The following is a 19882-nucleotide window of genomic DNA, read 5'->3' on the forward strand; positions in this document are numbered from 1 at the left end:
TCCACCAGTGCCTCAGCACCCTCATCCAGAGTTTCTTCCTGACATCTAATCTAAATCCCTTCTTCTTTAAAACCACAGTGAGGTCAGGCCACTGCAAAAATGAGTTCTGAAAGTGTCCTCTGCTTATTCCTTCCTTAGGGCTTGTCAGTGACTTCTTTCTGTGTCTGTCTCTGCAGAGTTTGTATTTCTAAAGGACTGATGCCACACTTGTCAAGTCAAGAGAACTTTCTGGCCCATTTGGTGGCCCTTGGAAACCAGGCAGCACTGAGTGGCCATCAGCATTTAGATAATAAACACTTGCTGCTACTTTGAAAGCAGATGGACCTCTGGAGCTTTATCCAGATAATTTTGTGAAGGTTCTCACAAATTGTTTCTTCATTATTTGAACAGATGATGGCAGCAAAATCAGGAGTTCATTCAGAGATACTCATGTTCCAAAATGTCTTCTTAGAGCCACATCATATCACTGTCCTAATCAGAAGGGGCTCTGACCAGTTCCAATCAGGGTAATGCCCCTTCAGGATAAGTAAATTGTTACAGATCATCTTAATCTGCTTGGAGAAGCTCCAGATCCGTTCATTTCTGAGTGGAAGGAGTGGGATGGAGAATGCCACAGCACCTGGAGCGGATGCAGGGGGAGAGCAGCAAACCCCACAGGGCCTGGAGTCACACAGACATTAATCACACAGGAACAGTGCTCTGTGCCATATGTGAAATAAATGGGAAATGTGGATAGCAGAGGAGCTGAGGATAAATTAACCCCTTCACCTGCAGGGCTGTGCAGAGCTGTCTAGGAGCTGATGGTGGTTTTATGAGGGTGGCATCAAACTTCACCAAGATTTTGGGATACTAATTTGTCTGCAGATCCTCACCCATTACTGTTAATAAGTGCTGTAGGGAGGCTTTGCTTTGAGGCAGCCCAGGGCACCTCTCAGGGGTGTAGATTAAATCTGAGGGGAAACCAGGAGCTGCAGGGTCTAGGTGAAGGCCAGGCACTGCACTGGTTTGCTGCTGAGTCCTACCAGGATGGTTTTACACCATGAGCCCCGTGAAGCCAGGCTTGCTTGTCTGGGGGTAGAATTTGGCCTCTTGCCAGTTTGAAATGCAGAATGAAAGAAGGTCCTACCCTGGTGCACACCACCTTGAAGTTGCCAATCTAGCCAGTAACCAAAATTGCTCCTCTCCTTCAAAGCATTTCCCTTCAGAGTTTTTTCGGTTTTAAAGTGTTTGAGATCAGCCCTTTCTCCCAATGCAAGCTGAAAAGGGAGCTGCCAAATATATTTGTGGCTCCTTTGTTTGGATAGACCAGCATCACACTGTCACGTTCTGCCTCCTGCAAGAGTTTTTATCTGTCAAACTTGCTTTCTCCTCAGCCAGTACAGACTCAGTGGAACCTTTTTTGTTTGATTGCCATCATCAGGTGTCTGAGTCATTATTACTGGGAAATACCCACAGAATTATAGCTGTGCTGAAGATATTTGCAGATTTTCCCTCTGCTTTCTTCTCTGGCTTTGAGTCTTCCTGGCTCCATTTGGCTGTAAATAGAATCATAGAATCCCAGAATGGTTTGGGTTGGAAGGGACCTTAAAGACCATCTCATTCCACCCCCTGCCATGGGCAGGGACACCTTCCACTATCCCAGGTTGCTCCAAGCCCTGTCCAACCTGGCCTTGGACACTTCCAGGGAAGGGGCAGCCACAGCTTCTCTGGGCAACCTGTGCCAGGGCCTCACCACACTCATAGCCAAGAATTTCTTCCTAATATCCAATCTAACCCTGCCCTCTGTCAGTTTGAAGCCATTCCCCCTTATCCTGTCACTCCAGACCCTTGCCAGAAGTCTCTCTCTCTCTCTTTACTGTAGGCTCCATTCAGGCACTGGAAGGCTGCAATTAGGAAACCTTGAAGCCTTCTCTTTTCCAGTCTGGACAGTCCCAATTCTCTCACCTTTGCCCGTAGGAGAGATGCTCCATCCCTCTTATCATCTTGGTGGCCTCCTCTGAACTCTCTCCAACAGTTTGATGTCCCTCCTGTTCAGGGAACCCCAGAGCTGGATGCTGTACATCCCATCAGTGCTTTCAGGTTTGGATTCCCAGTCAGTAGATGAAGATGGTTGTTTATATTAGAGAACCATTGTGAGTGCAATTAATAAAGCTGTTAAGCTGAAAAGTAGTGGAAGAGCTAAATATCATCACGTAATGAGACCTCCTTCACAGTAAATGATGTGAAAAATGATTTCTTGCAAAGAATAACAAATCGCTGTGGCTTTTTACCCTAATTGTAGATGCTTGATTCTAATTTGTTGTTTGTCATTTCCATGTTAATGAAGAGTTTTAGCTATAATTACCACATTTATGGCAAACAAGACATTATCATTTACCAAGGCTGGCGAAGCACCGGCTTCTTTAGAAAGAGAAGAACTGATTAATTGTCCTTGTTATGCAGCCCCAGGAAGGATCTACAAGTCACAATGTCCAGCTCTCTGTGCAGAACAGGTCTTGTGCAAGATGCTTCTCAAAGGAAGGTGATCTCATTAACCCTCTTCTGCATTAGGGGAGCCAGGACTCAGACATGAAGTAACTTCCCAGAGCACTCAGCAGTGCTCCTGGTGCCTGAATCCCTCTGGACAGCATTTTTTCATCACTCTCACGACACAAAAGACAGCCAGAGACATCCTTTTGCTTGGCACTAAGTTTCCCTTGTTTGTCCTAGTTATCCTAGTTAGGGAGATGATCCCCAAGTTCCATTCTCTGGCATATTGCTGAGATTAACTTGACCAAGGCTGTGTTTGACTTCCATTGGAGGTGATCAGGAGTTCCTGGGTTTCTAGGAGTATCTCCTCCAAGGCCTGGAAAGTCCTGGTGCAGTAGGAAGCCCACAGCTGCTGTTTTGGGGTGAAGCAGTGTAATATTTGTGAGTTCCACCAGATTGTGGACTTCTATTGCATTGATAGACATGGTAGTTCCTGATCCTGTGTTTTAGCTACGTCCCTTCTTGTTATCCTACTCCATCCAATGACAGGGGCAGCCCAGCCTGGTATTCTCTTCATGGGGTGGCAAAAGGTGATCTGGAGGAGCTTTAATGAGTAGAAGCAGGAAGGAAAGGTCCTGGTGCATTGAGTTGAGATGCTGGTGAACACGTGGCTTCTCAGGGATGGGCAGCTGTACCTCACCATCCTCTTCCTCCAGCAAGCTCCAGCTCAGAGCTGCTTTGAGGTTTGGTCTGTGTTATGAGAGGAACCTTGTTGCTCTGATCGTGAGAAGCCTTTGGTTTTCCAGTCACAGGTGCCTGTAGCCCCTTTGTCCCTGGAACAACAGGATTGTTTAGCTTAGCTACTTCCTTTTTGTGGCTCTTCCTCCTGTCCTGGTTCTTGCACAGTGGGATGTACTTATGGAATACATTGCTACTCTCTTTCAGCCTTTCCTGTGGCTGAGTGAGCCAAGAGACTTTTGCTTTTCCTTTTAAGAGAGTTTCTGGTTTTTCATCCTAGCTGAGAAGGGCTGAGCACATCTGTTAGGGACATGTCCCATATGTGGCTTTTCATCGCCTGTTAGGGAAGGTGGAAGATGTTGGGACACCAGGAATGTGATGGTGCTTTACAAATATCTTTGCAATGTCTGGGCCAGAGGCATGTGCCAAGCTTTGGGGACAGACAGATAGACCCAGTGCTGAGTAGAAGACTATGATGCTTCCTGTTTAGGATATATTACAAATCAGTGATTCACCTCCCTAGAACCCCTCAAGACGGGGAAAACTCTTTACTTGTCTTCACTTTTTCATTCCTTTTCGTGCTCTGAGTTCCTCCGTTTCGTAGCCTGGGCTCAGAGCCCGGGAGGTGCCATGGAATGTGTTCGAAGTGGAATAAATCAGTGGGCACTGCTTTCAATTATCCCAGCCTGGGCTTGTTCCCTGCACAAGGCAGGCTGTGAAATATGGCAGGAGAGACAAGGCATGAGCACTGTCAGGGCATCCACAGGGATCTGAGACAGCCAGAAGCACTGCCAGAGCATCCACAGGGATCTAAAACAGCCCTCAGCACTGCCAGAGCATCCACAGGGATCTGAGCACTGTGCCTGCCCTGAGCAGCAATCCCTGCCTCCCACAGCTCCAGCCACCCGGATCTGGGGAGGCTGAGCACAGAGGGAGCTGGAGGAGAGCACTAAGTGCACTTCTGCCAGGATGTGCTGAGATCCTCAAGCAGCTTCTGCAGCTCATGCTTGGAGCCACTTCAGCCTTTCCAGTCAAACATGAGATGTCCTGGGCTGCTTCCTGGAGGAGGGGGGCAGAGAACAGATTTCTGTGGAAGAATCCCTGAGAGCTCAGCACGAGCTGCAATGTGTGTGTGACAGCAAAAGAGAATAAAGTGTTTTCTCTGTTGTGTTCCTACAGAGACAATCTCTCTTGTCACCCAGCTCTGAGGCTCCAGTTTCCTGTAATGAAATCATCAGGAGGGAATGGCCCATGGTAGTGAAGCAGGGGGGACTTGGTTAAATAGAGCTTGTCTCTGCTGTTTCCTTTGTATGAGATGGGATTAAATCACTGCCATTCAAATGATGCAGTGATTTCTGCTCAGCTTATATTGGTATATCTGAGCTTATATTGGTATAAGCATGCATTAGCAGTGCCAGAAGAATTTCAGCTTGTCTCAGAAATGAGTCTAGAAAGACTGTGTTTAGGACTTATCATCTTTTCTGGGGCCAGATCTTTCCTTACATCCACCTAATGTTGGATGGGAACATCCCTAAGCACCTCAGTGGACTTGCCCACCAAGGAGACCTGTCCTGTGGCCAGCCCAGCCTGGAGGAGAGCAGGAGAAAAGGAGAACCCTTTTTACACTTTGGTGTTGTGTTGGCACCTGGGAGCCACCTGATAGTGGGACCTCACCTTACAAGTGCTTGGGGACAATCAGAGTGACCTCTTCCCTCCTTGCACCGTGTCCCCATAGACCCCTGTGCTGTCACTGACAGTGTTTTCTCCCTTTTGCAGGTTTTTCTTCCTCACTTCGTCTTGTGCTAAGATTTGGATCAGGGTGGTGGGAGACAGAACTGATTTAGTTGCAATGGATGGAGCACCTCTGCTGTGGAGACAGGCTGAGAGAGTTGGGGTTGTTCAGCCTGGAGAAGAGAAGGCTCCAGGGAGACTTTATTGCAGCCTTCCAGTACTTGAAGGGGGCTTATAAAAAAGAGGGAGAACGACTTTTTGCATGGGAAGATAGTGACAGGACAAGGGAGAATGGCTTTAAGCTGAAAGAGATTTAGATGTTAGGAAAAAATTGTTGACTGTGAGGGTGGTGAGGCCCTGGCACAGGTTACCCAGAGAAGCTGTGGCTGCCCCATCCCTGGAACTGTTCAAGGCCAGGTTGGATGGGGCTTGGAGCAACCTGGTCTGGTGGGAGGTGTCCTTGCACATGGCAGGGGATTGGAACTGGATGATCTTTAATGTCTCTTCCAAGCCAAACCATTCTGTTATTCATGATTCATTCATGATTCATTTATGATTCTATGATCCTGTGATAATTGTCTGCTGTCTCAGGAGCTGCCTTTTCCCTTGAACATTTTCCAAGGTCTGGGGTTATAAGTCAGAAGACAGAGGTTTGTGACCAGGGAAGGCTGCACAGCATCTGACCTGACACCACACCACTTGTATGGGATGAGCCCACATCCGTGTGAAGGCCATATTGTGACAACAGACCAAAGAGCATAATGTCCTATGGAGATGGCAGTCAGAAAAGAGCTACAAGGTGGCACAATGTCCAAAAAACAGGGGACTTGTAGTGCTGGCTTTCATCCCACCCCGGGCACTCTGCTCCTCTGGTGTTCAGGCTGCTGTGATGTTGGGCACAGTGTACAATGAGGCACAGAGCCTTCACCTGGGAGGTGACTCCAAAATCACCTCAAACTATTCCTTAACCTGAGCCCCTTCCCCTGGGAAATCATTTTAAGGCAGCTGCCAGAGTCCCATGTGGTGCTTGCCAGCATCAGGAGTGAGCACATTCCCACTGGAGGGGCTGATTTGTGCTGGCAATGGATCCACCACCCTGGTGCCTGTGGATTGCCCGTGGTCACTCTGGTTCCTGTAGGCACCAAGCAGCCTGGTATGACAAGAATTATGTCTCTGATTTATATTTCATTTCAGTCAGTGCTGTAGTAACACTTCCTGATGCATCAGATCCCGTCACTTGGCTTCTGCTTTAGCCTGGTCTGACATGATTTGAAGAGATGTACACAGGCACTGCCCTCCCCCACTCCCTGTGCTGTAAATTTAGGATGGCAGTGCTCATTCAGGATGCATTACAGGGAGTGCAAGGCATCATTCACGCTGCCTTGGTGCTGTGTGTCATTACCTCCCTGTCTGCCTCGCTTCCAGGCATGAGGCATTTCTGTGCCATGGATTTCCTGGAGCTCGGAGTCTCATCAGCAGTCTGCTGGTACCCAGCTCTCCTGTGACCTTCTTGCTGACCTGCCCTCTGAGGAGTGCTGTAATTCCTGCAGTTTTGCTGTTTTCTTAGGGGATAAAATCTGCCACTGACACAGGCCATTTGTAGACAGCAGGAATAAATCACTGGAAGTGTAAACACGCTGTAAAATCACTGTACAACTCCTAAGATCCTGCTATGTCCATGTTGGCTCCTCAGTGGTTTGCTTTGCCCTTTGCTCATTCCCTGTCACTTCTTTGTTGTTTCCCTAGGGCCCATTCCCATAGGTCTGCCTGGAACATTAGAAATAGTTGGGAATAGTTCTGAGAAAACAGAAGGGGGACAGGTTTAGATTGGATATTAGGAAGAAATTCTTGCCTGTAAGGGTGGGGAGGCCCTGGCACAGGTTTGCCAGAGAAGCTGTGGCTGCCCCATCCCTGGAAGGGTTCCAGGCCAGGTTGGACAGGGCTTGGAGCAACCTGGGATAGTGGAAGGTGTCTCTGGCCATGGCAGGGGGGGGGAATGAGATGGTCTTTAGGGTCTTTTCCACCCCAAACCATCCTGTGATTCTATGGAAATCACTTTCTTCACCTGCCTGATGAAACTATTTCATTTTTCTTCCTTCTTCCCTGGCTGGATAAGGATGTTTTGTTCCACAGATTTTCAGACTTCACAACTGTGAATTTTACCATAAGTGGAGATGGGTATTGACCACTTGGGGCTTAATATTTAGTTTGGTCAGGTTCACACTGACCTTAGTGCACAGTGGGTAAGGCCTTGGGTGAATTAAATGTAAGAACATCTTTTCACATTCTCTTCATCAGCGTTGGGTGTGAACTCCAGGCAGGGACAGGTCGATGAGTAGCAGGTGGGTATCACCTCTTCCCTGGAATCAAGCTTCTCCTGGGAGCATGCATGATTTTCTCTAACTTCCTGAGGTATCAGTGGACTTTACAGGTGAATAATGTGACAGCAAACCTGGATAGGGCACATCCTGGTGGGATGGTTCAACTCTGCTGAAGTTAATGGAGGTTTACCACAGAATCATAAAATAATTTGAGTTGGAAGGGACCTTTTCAAGGTCATCCAGTCCAACCCCTACGTAGGGAAAGGGTGACTTTGGTTTGTTGTCCTAAATCTTATATTCCTTCCTGGAGAAGGAGTAAGGTCAGGTTCAAGTTCTGTCTCAAATACGTGCTCGGAGCAGCAGAATTCTTCCCTCTTTGGTCCTGTAATTACTTAAGAGTTTGTTTCTCTTTGCAAATGTTCATTAAAGACTTTTCTGGATGTTTTATCTTCAGGAATAGGTAATACAGTCTGGGTAGATGCTAATAAGGGTAGAGAAAGGAAAATATATTTGGGTTTCCTGAGCATCCCGGGTACTTCAGTGCTTAAAATAATGGTGTCCTAAAGAACATTTGTTTCCCAATAATCCCTTTTTACTGTGATTTAATATTTGTGCTGTATTAACTCCCAGAACATCACATCCAGATGGGGGTGTTACAGTAGGGGCTGTTAAAATAGGGAGGAAGAGGCTCTGACACAAGCAACAGAAACAGAAGAGACCTGCTAGATATGATCTGTTGTACCCTTAATATTCCCATGGTAAGGATGGGAAATGGAGTAGCAGAGATTAATTTACTTGCCCATGGTTGTACAAGAAGCCAATTGCAAGGCTATTGAACTGGTGTTGGGGACCTCGAGTCCCCATTTGATGTTTCATCACAAGAGCATCGAATCACAGTGGGAATCAATGTTCAGTTCTGGATGCAGGAGGAGTGTGGGATCAGACCTTTCTTGTTAGCAAACATAAGCAAGTTCATTTTCTTTTTGTGACTAACACTGGACAGTGCTCCTGTTGCCAAGTATTTGCATGAAAATGAGTCCCTGTCATAATAAGATCTTATTTTTAGCATCTAATCGATGCTCAGGGCTTTGTGGTTTAATTACTGGAATAATTGTTTGCTGAAAACACAGTCTAGTATCTGGTTTTTTTCCTTTAAAGGTCAACTCCATCATTTTCCTTTCCAACCATTTAGTACTTTATTGATCTTTATGTCACTTCGTGGGGAGCGCTGCGTCTTGCCAGATGAAATAAAGCCCAAAACTTGAAATAAGAAAAGTACTTCCTTTTCCTTAAATACAAAAATGGAAAAATCCCTATTTCAGCCTTCCTTGCTGCAGGCAAATCCTTCACCCAGTGTCCCCAGGAAAAAATGGTTCTGAAAATTACTTTTGTTCTTTATGGAAGGGGAAAAAAGCACCACCAAGAAACTTTCCCCAGCCTGATTAATATCAGACATAAACTGGAGTATAGGAAGAAATTTTGCAGTTTTATCTGCTGATCCTTTAAAGCAGATAAGGCTGCAGGCTCTGTCAGGGGGACAGGAAAGTCTGTGTGGTTCGCATTTAGAGAGGGCTGGATGAGAAATACCCTCTTCTTTCAGTAAAAGGGAATATCACATGGCTTCAGCTGGAGATTTAAAAGGTGTTTAGTCACATAACTGCCACTATTATTTTGCTGCCTTCCTGCAGTTGAAATGAGATGCTGTTGGAGCAGAGGGATGTGTGAGGTGCTCTCCATTTGCAGCCTCTCCAGCTTTTCCACTCCTCTCATCATCTTGACATTTGGTTTTAATTTGCAGAAATCTATCTGTCTTTGCCAGGCTATGGGGAAGGGTGCTGGGTTGTGGAGTGGAAAATAATCTTGGTGAAAAATGGGCATTAAAAGGTAGCAAGGGACCAATTTCCATTTTGTACCTTTTTTTACTACAAATACTCGGGGCCAAAGCCTGCACTCGTCTCTCAGGCAAAACCAGCAGTGATTTCAGGGGGACTTGGTGCCAGAAAGGCTAAAACATTGGCTTAATGTAGGGACACTGCATTTAAATCTGCACATGGCATGCAATCATTCGACTTGTTGGATTTATATTCTGTTGTGTTCTAGTTCCTGATAACTTAACTGAATTTTAACTGTTTGGACCAAGATTTTGCCATGGTGCTTGCACGAGGCTTTTTAAGAATACTTCAGCTAAAGAAGTTCACCTACTCCAGTGGATGAATCAAGGGCAAAAATAAACCATTAATAAATTTATTACTGGAGAGCTCTGAGAAAAAAATAATTGTACAGCAAAATTTTAGAAGAATTAAGAGTGCAGGGATTAGCACAAACTCTGGGAGAGATGTGTTAGTGCCCTGAAAAAGCCTGGGAAGGCTTCGTTTCATAGGACATGTGGCTCTTCAACTGCTGCTTCTATGCAGTTATATTTGGACAGTGATGTGTAAATAAACAGCACACAAAAGCTACCTTGAAAAGGTTATTAAAGCTGCAAAGTCAAAGCTGGTGAGTAAAGAAAGATTGTGCATCTTCAGCAGGATATGACTTGGATAAAATAGCTCCAGGGAGACCTTAGACCCTCTTCCAGTACCTAAAGGGGCTCCAGGAGAGCTGGAGGGGGATTTTGGATGAGGACCTGGAGGAATAGGACAAGGGGGAGTGGCTTCACACTGACAGAGGGCAGGGTTAGAGGGGATTTTGGGAAGGAATTCTTGGCTGTGAGGGCGGTGAGGCCCTGACACAAGTTGCCCAGAGAAGCTGTGGCTGCCCCATCCCTGGAAGTGTTCCAGGCTGGGTTGGACAGGGTTTGGAGCAACCTGGGATAGTGGAAGGTGTCCATGCCCTGAGCAGAGGTTGGAACGAGATAGTCTTTAAGGTCCCTTTAACCCAAACCATTCTGTGATTCCATGAAAGCTGGTGAATATGAACATTTTCAGCACACAGGAAACCCCATTAGCTAAAGGAGGGTGGATTCTCCTTGCTGGTGAGTTCATGTGTTGCTCCAGGAGCTGTGCCAGGGCAGAGTGATGGAGAAGCTGATCCCGTGTGTGCTCCAGCAGAGGTGTTGCCATTTCCACGAGCAAAGTTTGCATTTCCTCTCCCAGAGTGCACACAGCTTTTGGACACTGTCTGATCCAGTAAATGTTTACTCATCCAGCAAATTATGACAGGTGTTTCACAGCAACATCCTCCTGATGCCTTTTACTTCTAGGATACTGAGAGGTTTTGTACCCTTGGCTTTGTTTTAGCAACTTGTGCCTGTCTGGGGTCCCTCAGAGAGAACCAAACAGTTCATCTGTGCCAACAAGTGTTTTGAAGGCACCACAGAAGAACTGAGTTCAGAGAGGAAAGCCAAGGCAGAAGGGCAGTGCCTTTGCCAGCCTCAGCAAGTGGGTGCTCAGATCAAAGTGGAAAACAGCTGAAAAAGTACAAGGAAAAAGGAAAAGGAGGAACCAGACCTAATCCCATGGGGCAGGCAGTGTCAAAAGGATTGATAAGGCCAAGAAAGGAGTTGGGAAGCCCATTTTAGTTTCTACTGTCTGGATGAGCATGGCAGGTTCTCTCCCCATCTTCATTTCTCTCCCAAGAAATTTGGGCAGGTCATGGCAGGTGATGGTGTGGAGCCAGGCTTGGATTGCAGCTGGATGGACAGGGAAAAGGTGGAGTTGGTACAGTTCAGAGACCAGACAGTTCTGTGATAACTGTTAAAGTTCACTTTGTCAATTCAAAGTTCAGCCAACCAAAATTCTTGTCTGAAAACATAAATGGTAATTGTCAGTTTGACATTTGTTTGATTATCTGGCTGTTCAAGTCTCCTCGGGTTGGGCATGGCAGGCAATTCATCCATCAGCATTCCTATCAGGTAGTTCTTCTTCTGGAATTAAAAATATGCTGCCTTCCAGCCAGATGCCGTTTTCTTTATTATTTATTCGTGCTAGTAAGTAAATTGAAAATTGTGGGTTTTTTAAGGGAGAGGAGCTGCTGCAGCCTTGTGCCATTAAGTTGTCAGAGCTGAGCAGATGAAGCACGAAGCATTTCTGCAAAGTTGTTCTCACTAGTCTCATTTGGGAAAAAAGTCTCACCTGCAAGAGAAAGGGATGAAATCTGTAATGGAACAGGGCAGGTTTCTTGCTGTATACAGCCTGATTGAAAGTAATTGATCTTTATTTTTTTACACTTTAACCAGCTTTCCTTTGCTGAAAGAGCGTAGGTTTGGGTTAGATATTAGGAAGAAATTGTTGGCTGTGAGGGTGGGGAGGCCCTGGCACAGGTTGCTTAGAGAAGCTGTGGATGCCCCATCCCTGGAAGTGTCCAAGGGGCTTGGATGGGGCTTGGAGCAACCTGGGCTAGTGGAAGGTGTCCCTGCCCATGGCAGGGGGTAGAATGAGGTGATTTAAGGTCCCTCCCAACCCAAACCATTCTGGGCTTTTATGAATGAGGAATGTAGTTGTTGGCCCCAATGAGATGCAACACCAAAGCCCAGCCATTCCATGCTGGGGAATGGGAAGAGCAGGGTATCAGGAAGGAATGGAAGAGTGGAATGGATTTGTCTTAGGGAAGAAGGCAATGACAAATCTGTGCTGAGCTGCATCAGCTGCAGGATGCACTTACCTTTCACTGTGCCTGCAAAAAAAGCCTCCTCACTCTGGATTTACAATTTCCACACTCTTGCAGATAGACCAAGCTGGCCTTTTGTTGCCTTACAACACTTCGTGGGTGGGATGAAGGCCTTGTCCTGGCTGGAGGAAGGCAGAGCAAGCCCAGCATCCAGAGCAGGCACTGCCAGTGCTCAGGAAGGGCTGCTGTCTTTGCCTCTTGGCTCCATCCACCTTGGCCTCCTGGGTCTGTCTGGTGCACAGGCCACTTGCATTGGGAACTGTCATCTGCTGCAGTGGGGACCTTGTCCTTAAACAGCTTCTCTGGCTCCTGAGACAGGGATGTCTCTGATCTCAGGCAGATGTGAAAGCAATTAATAGTATCTCTTAGATCAAAATCTTTTCATCCTTTGAGCGTGACTGATAGTTTCTGATCTCCCAGAGTGAAGTTTGGTGCAGCCCTCTCAGCCTATTACAGTTAAGGAATTGCAGGTGTGATGGTTGGGGCAGGTTACCCGAGCTCCAAGTCAGTTCTAAACCTTAAAACCATCCTTCAGTCCTTTTCCCTGCCCTTGGGAGAGCGTGTAGGATCCTGGGTGCTGCATTTTCACCACTGATCTGGTGGTCACAGCAGGGAATTATTAGAAGAGAAGGTGATGGATGAACCTTCATCAGTAGTTCTGGAATGAAGAGGTAAACACTGGATTTGAAAATAAAGGGAGGTGTGCAGGGATGAGGGATAACGTGCCACGGAAAAACAGAATTGTTTTAACTGATGATTAAAAAAAGAGAATATGATTAAAACAAGCTGATAAGATGAAACCAAAGTGACAAGATAAAGCAGCAGGGCATCCAAGAGGGGAAGGGGGAGACAGAACTGATGGCAGGAGGGCATGAATTATTGATTGAAATCTGTACCAGAAGTCTTTGCATTTTCTTATCTGGGAAAGGGAGAGAATGAATGAGAAGCGAACAGAATTATTAAGCAGCTTTATCATTGCATTGGAGTGGATAATTAGGCAATTAGGATTACTAAAAGTTGGCAAAGCAAGAGGCCTGGGAGTCTTATGCTCCTGATTCTGGGGGGGTGATGGTGAGGGAAGCAGGGAAAAGCCTTTGGCAAGAGATGTGATGGTGTATTATAGTCAGATGGAAAGGCAGAGCCAGGCTCTGGCACCCAGTGCCCTGCAGCTTCCAGAGCAAAGGGGGACACAGGAGACCTGACTAATGAAAAAGAACTGATTTGAAGATGGGCAGTCCATGGAACAGCAACAAGAAATGAGATCAGGAGTGATGGCCTAACTTATGAAGGATATGGACCTGCTGGAGTGAGTCCAGAGGAGGCCACGAAGATGCTTGAAGGGCTGGAGCCCCTCTGCTCTGGAGACAGGCTGGGAGAGCTGGGGGTGTTCAGTCTGGAGAAGAGAAGGCTCCAGGGAGACCTCAGAGCCCCTTCCAGTGACTAAAGGGGCTCCAAGAGAACTGGAGGGGGACTTGGGACAAGGGTCTGGAGGGACAGAACAAGGGGGAATGGCTTCCCACTGCCAGAGGGCAGGGTTAGATGGGATATGAGGAAGAAATTCTTGTCTGTGAGAGTGGTGAGGCCCTGGCACAGGTTGCCCAGAGGAGCTGTGGCTGCCCCATTCCTTGAAGCCCAGTGTCACCTACTGTCCCTCTCCAGCCTGCACCTGCCACAACCTGAACTTTCAGAATGGTTTTGCTTGTGGGGGTTTTTGACTGTCCCCTTAGACCAGGTACCTCCAAGGAAGGGCCAGACAGGCACCACAGGCTGCTGCTTACACTCCTTTAGTTGGCACTATAGCATCTTAATAGCTGGCTGCACATTTTGAAGGGGAAAGCTGGGTAAAAATGACTAAAAATAGCACATTGTGAGTGTCTCAATTCATCCTGAGCTGCTCTGACACCACTGTCAGACAACTGTGCTCCTCCTCTGCGCTCCTGACCAGATTAATCTTCAGCTATATGCTATTTAAAATTAATTTGCAAAGATGCAGACATTATATTATAAATCACTGAGGAAATGTCAGATTATGTATGTAATTTGCAGAAGTGCTCCACACTGATCTTGCTTAGCTCCCCATGAAACCGAGGCAGAGTTTGGACAGTTCACCATCCTTAAAATGCCATGGAAAATGAGCCAGCACTGCAGACACCTGTTGGTAATTCACACCCAGAGATTGTTGTAATATCTTCAGGACATTGGTGATCAGGGAAGGAGAAAAAAGGGGATGATGAAAAATACATGGACTAGAGTATCTCTTACTAATTGTTTGCTTGGCCTCGCTGGAAAGTCACCCGGTGTTCTTGGAGAGCGCTGTGTGTTCATGAGGAGGTGCCAACCACAATGTTCCTCTTCCAAGACCAAGTTCAGAATATTAATCATGGATAATAATGCCTAATTAGAGCCTGAAGCCCAGAGTTAATTGATGGTAGCTGCTTAGCATAAATATCAAATCTAACCTGAAATATCCTACCCACACCCCACAGTGTCTCCAGATGGGTAAGGAATTGTTGCAATAAGTGCTTGGTTTTGATGACACAGTGACTTGTCATTTCCTCAAAGGTGCTAAAAGAGTTTTGTGCGTTAGTGACATGAAAAGTGTTTGTAATTCATGGTAATCCAGAGCTCCCTGACTTGTCCTGGCCCCAGCCTGACAGGCTGCAGCACCTTGGTTGTGACGGCTCTGCACTCTCTGCTCCTTCCCAGGAGAGGTGAATCCACTGCTGCCACACATCAGTGCAGTTCTGCCAGGACATTCAAGGGTTTTTGACCTCCTGCTGCCTTAATCTCATGAACTTGGGGCCATTGTTTTCCTCAAGCAGAGGTCAGAGGCTGTGACCCAGCCAGCCAGCCTGTGACTGCTTTAGAGCATCCCTTGGATAGCCATCCAGTCTGGCAGAAATCACCTTGGGTTGTTTTTCCTGTGGCCTGGGTTGATTCCCAGAGGCATCTGACATGTGCTCTGCATGGCTGAAAACGAGGCTGGTTTTAATAATGAGCAATTATATGATAGCAAACAAAGATTTGTACTGTGGAGCTTGTGGGTCCCAGCGGACGCGCTGCCGTTGTTTTGTGGAGCAGAGGGGAACGAAGCCAGAGCTTGTGTTTGCTGGAAGTAGGTAATAGAATATTATTAGATCAGCCCCTGCCTCTGCCTTGGCAGAAACACTGCAGAGTTAATTGCTGCTTTAGAGCACCGTTGTTCAGCTGCAAGAAAGTGGGTCGGCTGTTGAGGAGATCACTGATCCCATATAATTGCTGTGAGAGACACAAAAACAGGCTTTGTGCTCAGCTTGAGTTTGGGCCAACTGAGCAGCACAGTGGCTTTCATCAGTGGTGGGCACACACTGAGGGTACCTGTGTAGCTGTCTGGGCGTGCACAGGGGACATCAGTCCAAAGCCCTGTGGTTGTTACTGTGTGACTGAGCCACTGTCACCACCCCTCCTGGCAGTGTCACATCTGGAAACCCAGCTGAGAAACCTGGCCCAGGGGAACCATGAATTCCCTTCCTCTCTAGTGTTCCACTGGGAGTGACTTCAAGGCATGCAGGATGGTGATGGCACCTCCACAAACTGAGTTTACTATGGCTTAGTCCATGCAGGGCAAGATTAATGGTGGGAAGAGTCGATAAAAGTAGACCTCTTGCCCTCTCCTAGTGCTGTGGGTGTCTCTCTCCTGGATAATTCATCTTTTTTCCCAGGTCCTTGCCAGACATGAGTTTGTGTGTGTTCACCTGTGCCTGTTTCACATGTTTTCACCTCTAGGTAATTTGAGATCCTTTTTTTTGGAAGTGTTATGTTACTAACACTTAAAAGGGGAGTATTCAAATAATTTTGAACTTGTGGTCTGAGTCACAGAATAACCATTTACTGCTGGCCCCTCCCCACTCACAGCAAGGCTCCCTTCTGAAGGATGCCCTGGGTGGTGTACGTGCATGTGCAGACTCTAATACTGCTAATGCAAGCTTTGAAAGCACCTTCTATAACAAAGCAGGCTTGGAGATAGGGTCTCACTCCATAAATGATGGGTTACACTTGAAATTTAATGTGTCCTGGGAGAAATATCCCTCAGAAGGGCATTGGTGTATCCAAGAGTCCCCTTGTGCCTGTAGCTTCGTCCTCCTGGAGAAATGGGGATGCTTGACCAGGCTTAAAATGCACTTTGTGAACCCTGGAAAAAACCCAACATTTAACTGTTTACTTGCTCCTTACCTACGAGCAGGAATTAGTTAAAATCCTGGTGGATCTCTGTGGGTGTTTTGCCCTCAGACACATCCAGTGCCCTGTGGTGTTGATGTTCTTTAAGACCAGCTGGATATTTCACCCCAAAGTCCATGCCATCACAGAACTTTAATTCTCAGGTATCATGTTTCACAAGACTTACATTAGCTCTTAGGAAAAGAAAGTCACTGTGCTGGCAGTGTAAATTTATTTGGTTTACCAGTTTAGCACGTCCAGTGCTACCCCAGCCCTCTGGTGGCTTTCCAGAGCAGGCAGTGGCTCTTCCAGAAAAGCAAGAGAATAAAAGACAGGGAATAATACTTTTTTAGCCATGATCACAGGCTGTACCAAATAGAAGGTAGAATATCTATGTGGAGGAGGCCAGTGGAAGGGGGTACCTGTGCTGTAAGGTTTTCTTCTTGTCCTTGTATGAGAAGTAAAAATCCACAACCTGAAATACTGTTTTTTATATTCCTTTTTTAACCACTCTGAAGATGTGAATTGCTCAGGCAAAAGTGAGCTGCTTGCCTGCCAACTCACTGGAAGAATTGCTCGTGTTGATTTTCAGCTGCATTTGCTCTTTCTCATGAATGAGAGGGAATCTAATGTAAAGTCTTATCAGCTTGTCAAGTTAATTACTGTCTATTTTAATATTATCGTTATCAGTCATTGCTAATTAATGTAAGTAACATGATTACAGCTTTTTTGTCTTATTTTTCAGTGAGAAGCTGGATGGAGAAGCTGAAAGATAAGGTAGGAGGCTCAGTGTTTCAATTCCTTTCAAAGCAAAACATGTTTACTTGCAGGAATAAATAAACTTGTGTCAGTGCAGTTCTTTATCTCTACAAAGACAATTGAGAAAGGGCTTAAAATTTTCTCTGGAAGGCAAATGAACCAGATGCAGCTGGTATATGGTGGTGTGAATCCACAAGACATCCCTGATGGGCAGTAACTAAGAGCAGAAGGAGGGACAGGGGTATTTGATTGATCTCTCTGCATCAGAAAATGACCTTGTTGTCAGACAACCAGAGCTACTTTCTTAGTGCCCCTTAACTTATCATAGAATCACATAATAGTTTGAGGTTGAAGGGACTTTTAAAAGGCCATCTAGTCCAACCCCCCTGCACTGAGCAGGAACATCTTCCACTAGATCATAATCAGGTTGCTCAGGACCCTGTCCAACCTGACCTGGAGTGTTTCCAGGGATCCCAGGGTGAGGAACTTACCTCCACACCTTTTCTCTTAAGTGCTAAGCTTGGTTCTGAATCCAAATCAAGAGATTTTTGGTGCTCCTCTCTGGTGAGAGGCTGTGTGCCAATGTCACCTCTTGGACAAAACATTCCCTGCCTCCACGTGCACGAAGAGCTGCAAATCCCTGGAAGGAGAAAAGAGTAAACACAAGAAGACTGAGAAGGTAGCAGACCCTGATCATTTCTCCCTGGCATCACAGGGGGTAATCCATTGGAATCAAGAGCCACAGGCAGTGATGGCTTTTTAGGCTCTGCTGCCCTGGAGCAAATCTTAACATTTTGAAATGGTTGTGAAGCCTTCCAAATGTCGTGTTGCTGGTGGCAGAACCGTGAAGCTGGAAATGAAGGTGGCAGTACTGTTTTAAGGCAAGAACATTTTGTGAGTCAACAAGGCTGGGAAATTCCTGAACAGGATCAGAGTCAGTGGATGAAAAAACCACCACAAGGAAACTCTGAAAATACATCTCTGAGCTGAAGCAGCCTCCTCACCCCAGGAGCCCAGCCTTCCCACGTGGTCCTCACCAAATTTCAGCAGCACTTGACCACCAAGTCAGAGCAGAGAGGTAGGGTCTGGGTATCAATTTTCCAGGACAGGGGAGTGGAAGGGTTTAAGGTGGGTTCCTGCCCAGCCTTTTTTGAGTTGCTTTTCTGCCCACACCAGGAAGGAGGAATGTCTAGTACGAGCTCTGCTCATGGCAGAGCTCTTTGGCCTGGGATTCAGCCCGAGCGGACGCTGAAAGGACAGAGAATGGTTTTCCCAGTGAAGGTAAAGAGCAGACACCAGGGCTGGCTGGGTGCCTGGAGTGAATGCAGCATGCACAGGGCACCTGCTCATGCCAACTGCTCATGCCAACACGTGGCACACACGAGCCTGGGGACATCAGTGTGTTCTCACTGAAGTGTAGCTTTCACTTCTTTCCCCTTGGCACCTTGGCCTCCTCTGTCCTTCCCCATTGCAGAGGGGGTGCTTGTTCCATGTTCCAGCCTCTTGCAGGTAGATTCTGGACTGCCTGGAAGTGCCCAGCACAAGCACTGGTGTAACTGAGGATGCACTGGTGTCTACTTAAAAGAGAGATTTGGCCCTGAGCCATCTCCCTCCTTTGGGGAACAGCAGACACGTGGAGGCAGATCTGTCACCTGCCTCACATTTTCCCTTAGAAGAGCCCAACAAAAAGCACTTCCCCACCCCCAACCAAATGCTGGTGTAGCAAACAAACCTGTTCACCCCATTCCCTCCTCTTCCTTGTTGAGTTTATCAGCACCAGTCATATGTGCCCTACTCATTTGCCCTTTTCCTCTGTTTTACAATCCCTCCATCCAGAAGAGGATCCCGGCACAAGATGGCCCCACCCCTGAGAGATACATCCTTGTGTGTCCCTCTCCATGGGAGAGGAAAGGGTGTGGGGAGCATGGGACCAGGAGCAGGGGGCAGGGACAGATTTATGCCTGGTCTCCTGCAAACACTGTGCAAATGTTGCATTTGGTGTGGTGGATAATGGACATGAGGTTCCTCTGAAGTTTTCTTGCTGTTATCTCAAAGCTCAGGAAGATCACGGTCATGGACTGAGTGTATTAAAAGCATCCCTAAAGAAGCCACATCTTCCCCATGGGAAAGGGTCAAAAACATGGCTTTGGAGCTGCCTGTAAAATGGGGTTTTCTATCAAGCAAGTGCAGAAGCCCTCAGGAGTTGGGCTGAACAGCACAGAAGAGCTGGGTCTGCATCACATCACAGGCTTTTGGGATATAGAACATTGATCTGGGTTTTGAGGGAAACCTGTAAAAGGCCATGGGCTGGTCAGGTGTGATAAAGGCTCACAGACAGGCTGAGGAGTTTGTTGTATTAAAAGCAGTGATTTCTAGGTGGAAACTCAACTGGGCAGCAGCTAAAAGCCATTTCCAGTTGCTGCCTGTGCCAGCAGCAAAGTTCCAGAAATAGAAAACCCCACTCTGCACTAATTAGGTCACCCAATTAAGGCACCTTAATTGCCTCGCAGAGATAGAGCCTTTTTAGCTGTGTTCTCACTAACCTCCTTTTTTCAGGAGCTGGGTGCAGGGATGCAGCCCCCTCCCAGCAGCTGTGCTGAAGGGGGATGGGTTTTCTGGGAGGGTGTTCAGGGAATCTGCAGGATGCAGCTGAAGATCCCTCAAGCCTTGGGATCCACACACAAAGGTGTTACTATTTAAAGCACTGAGTAGGATCTGGAGGGGTTTGGGAGAGCAACCCAGCCCTTGTTAGCATTGTGTCTGCCCTAGATGAAAGCAGTTATTTTCATTCTCCAGGTAAGGATACAAAGGCAGGGCAGTGCACCTGACTAGCTTTCTTTTTTTTTTTTTTCCCCCCTCCCACTCTGTGAATTATGGAAGAAAAGTGATTCTGGTGTGTGTGTTGTGGCTCTGTGTTGCAGTTTGGGAGTGCAGATGAAGATGAGTGGTTGTAAGCAATGGGCTGAGGCTCTCTAAGAGCTGGCTGATGGTCCTCAGGATTGGTGCATCTGTCCCTTGGCAGGTGTAAAATCTGTTTTGGGGGTGGACATGGTGAAGCT

The 19882-nt window shown here is 46.9% G+C and overlaps 1 protein-coding gene across 1 annotated transcript in view; it reads left to right on the top strand.

Annotated features, from left to right (window-relative positions):
• The window catches only part of ARMH4 (armadillo like helical domain containing 4), a 60632-nt gene that overhangs the window by 39085 nt on the left and 1665 nt on the right, over positions 1–19882 (top strand). Inside the window, exon 6 of the mRNA XM_018082256.2 lies at positions 16810–16841. Within this exon, the coding sequence (XP_017937745.2) occupies positions 16810–16841 (32 nt within the window). The remainder of the gene's footprint in view (positions 1–16809; positions 16842–19882) is intronic.

This window comes from Manacus vitellinus, unplaced genomic scaffold (assembly GCF_001715985.3).
Source record: "Manacus vitellinus isolate BGI_N305 unplaced genomic scaffold, ASM171598v3 scaffold_6_pilon, whole genome shotgun sequence".
Lineage (NCBI taxonomy): Eukaryota > Metazoa > Chordata > Aves > Passeriformes > Pipridae > Manacus > Manacus vitellinus.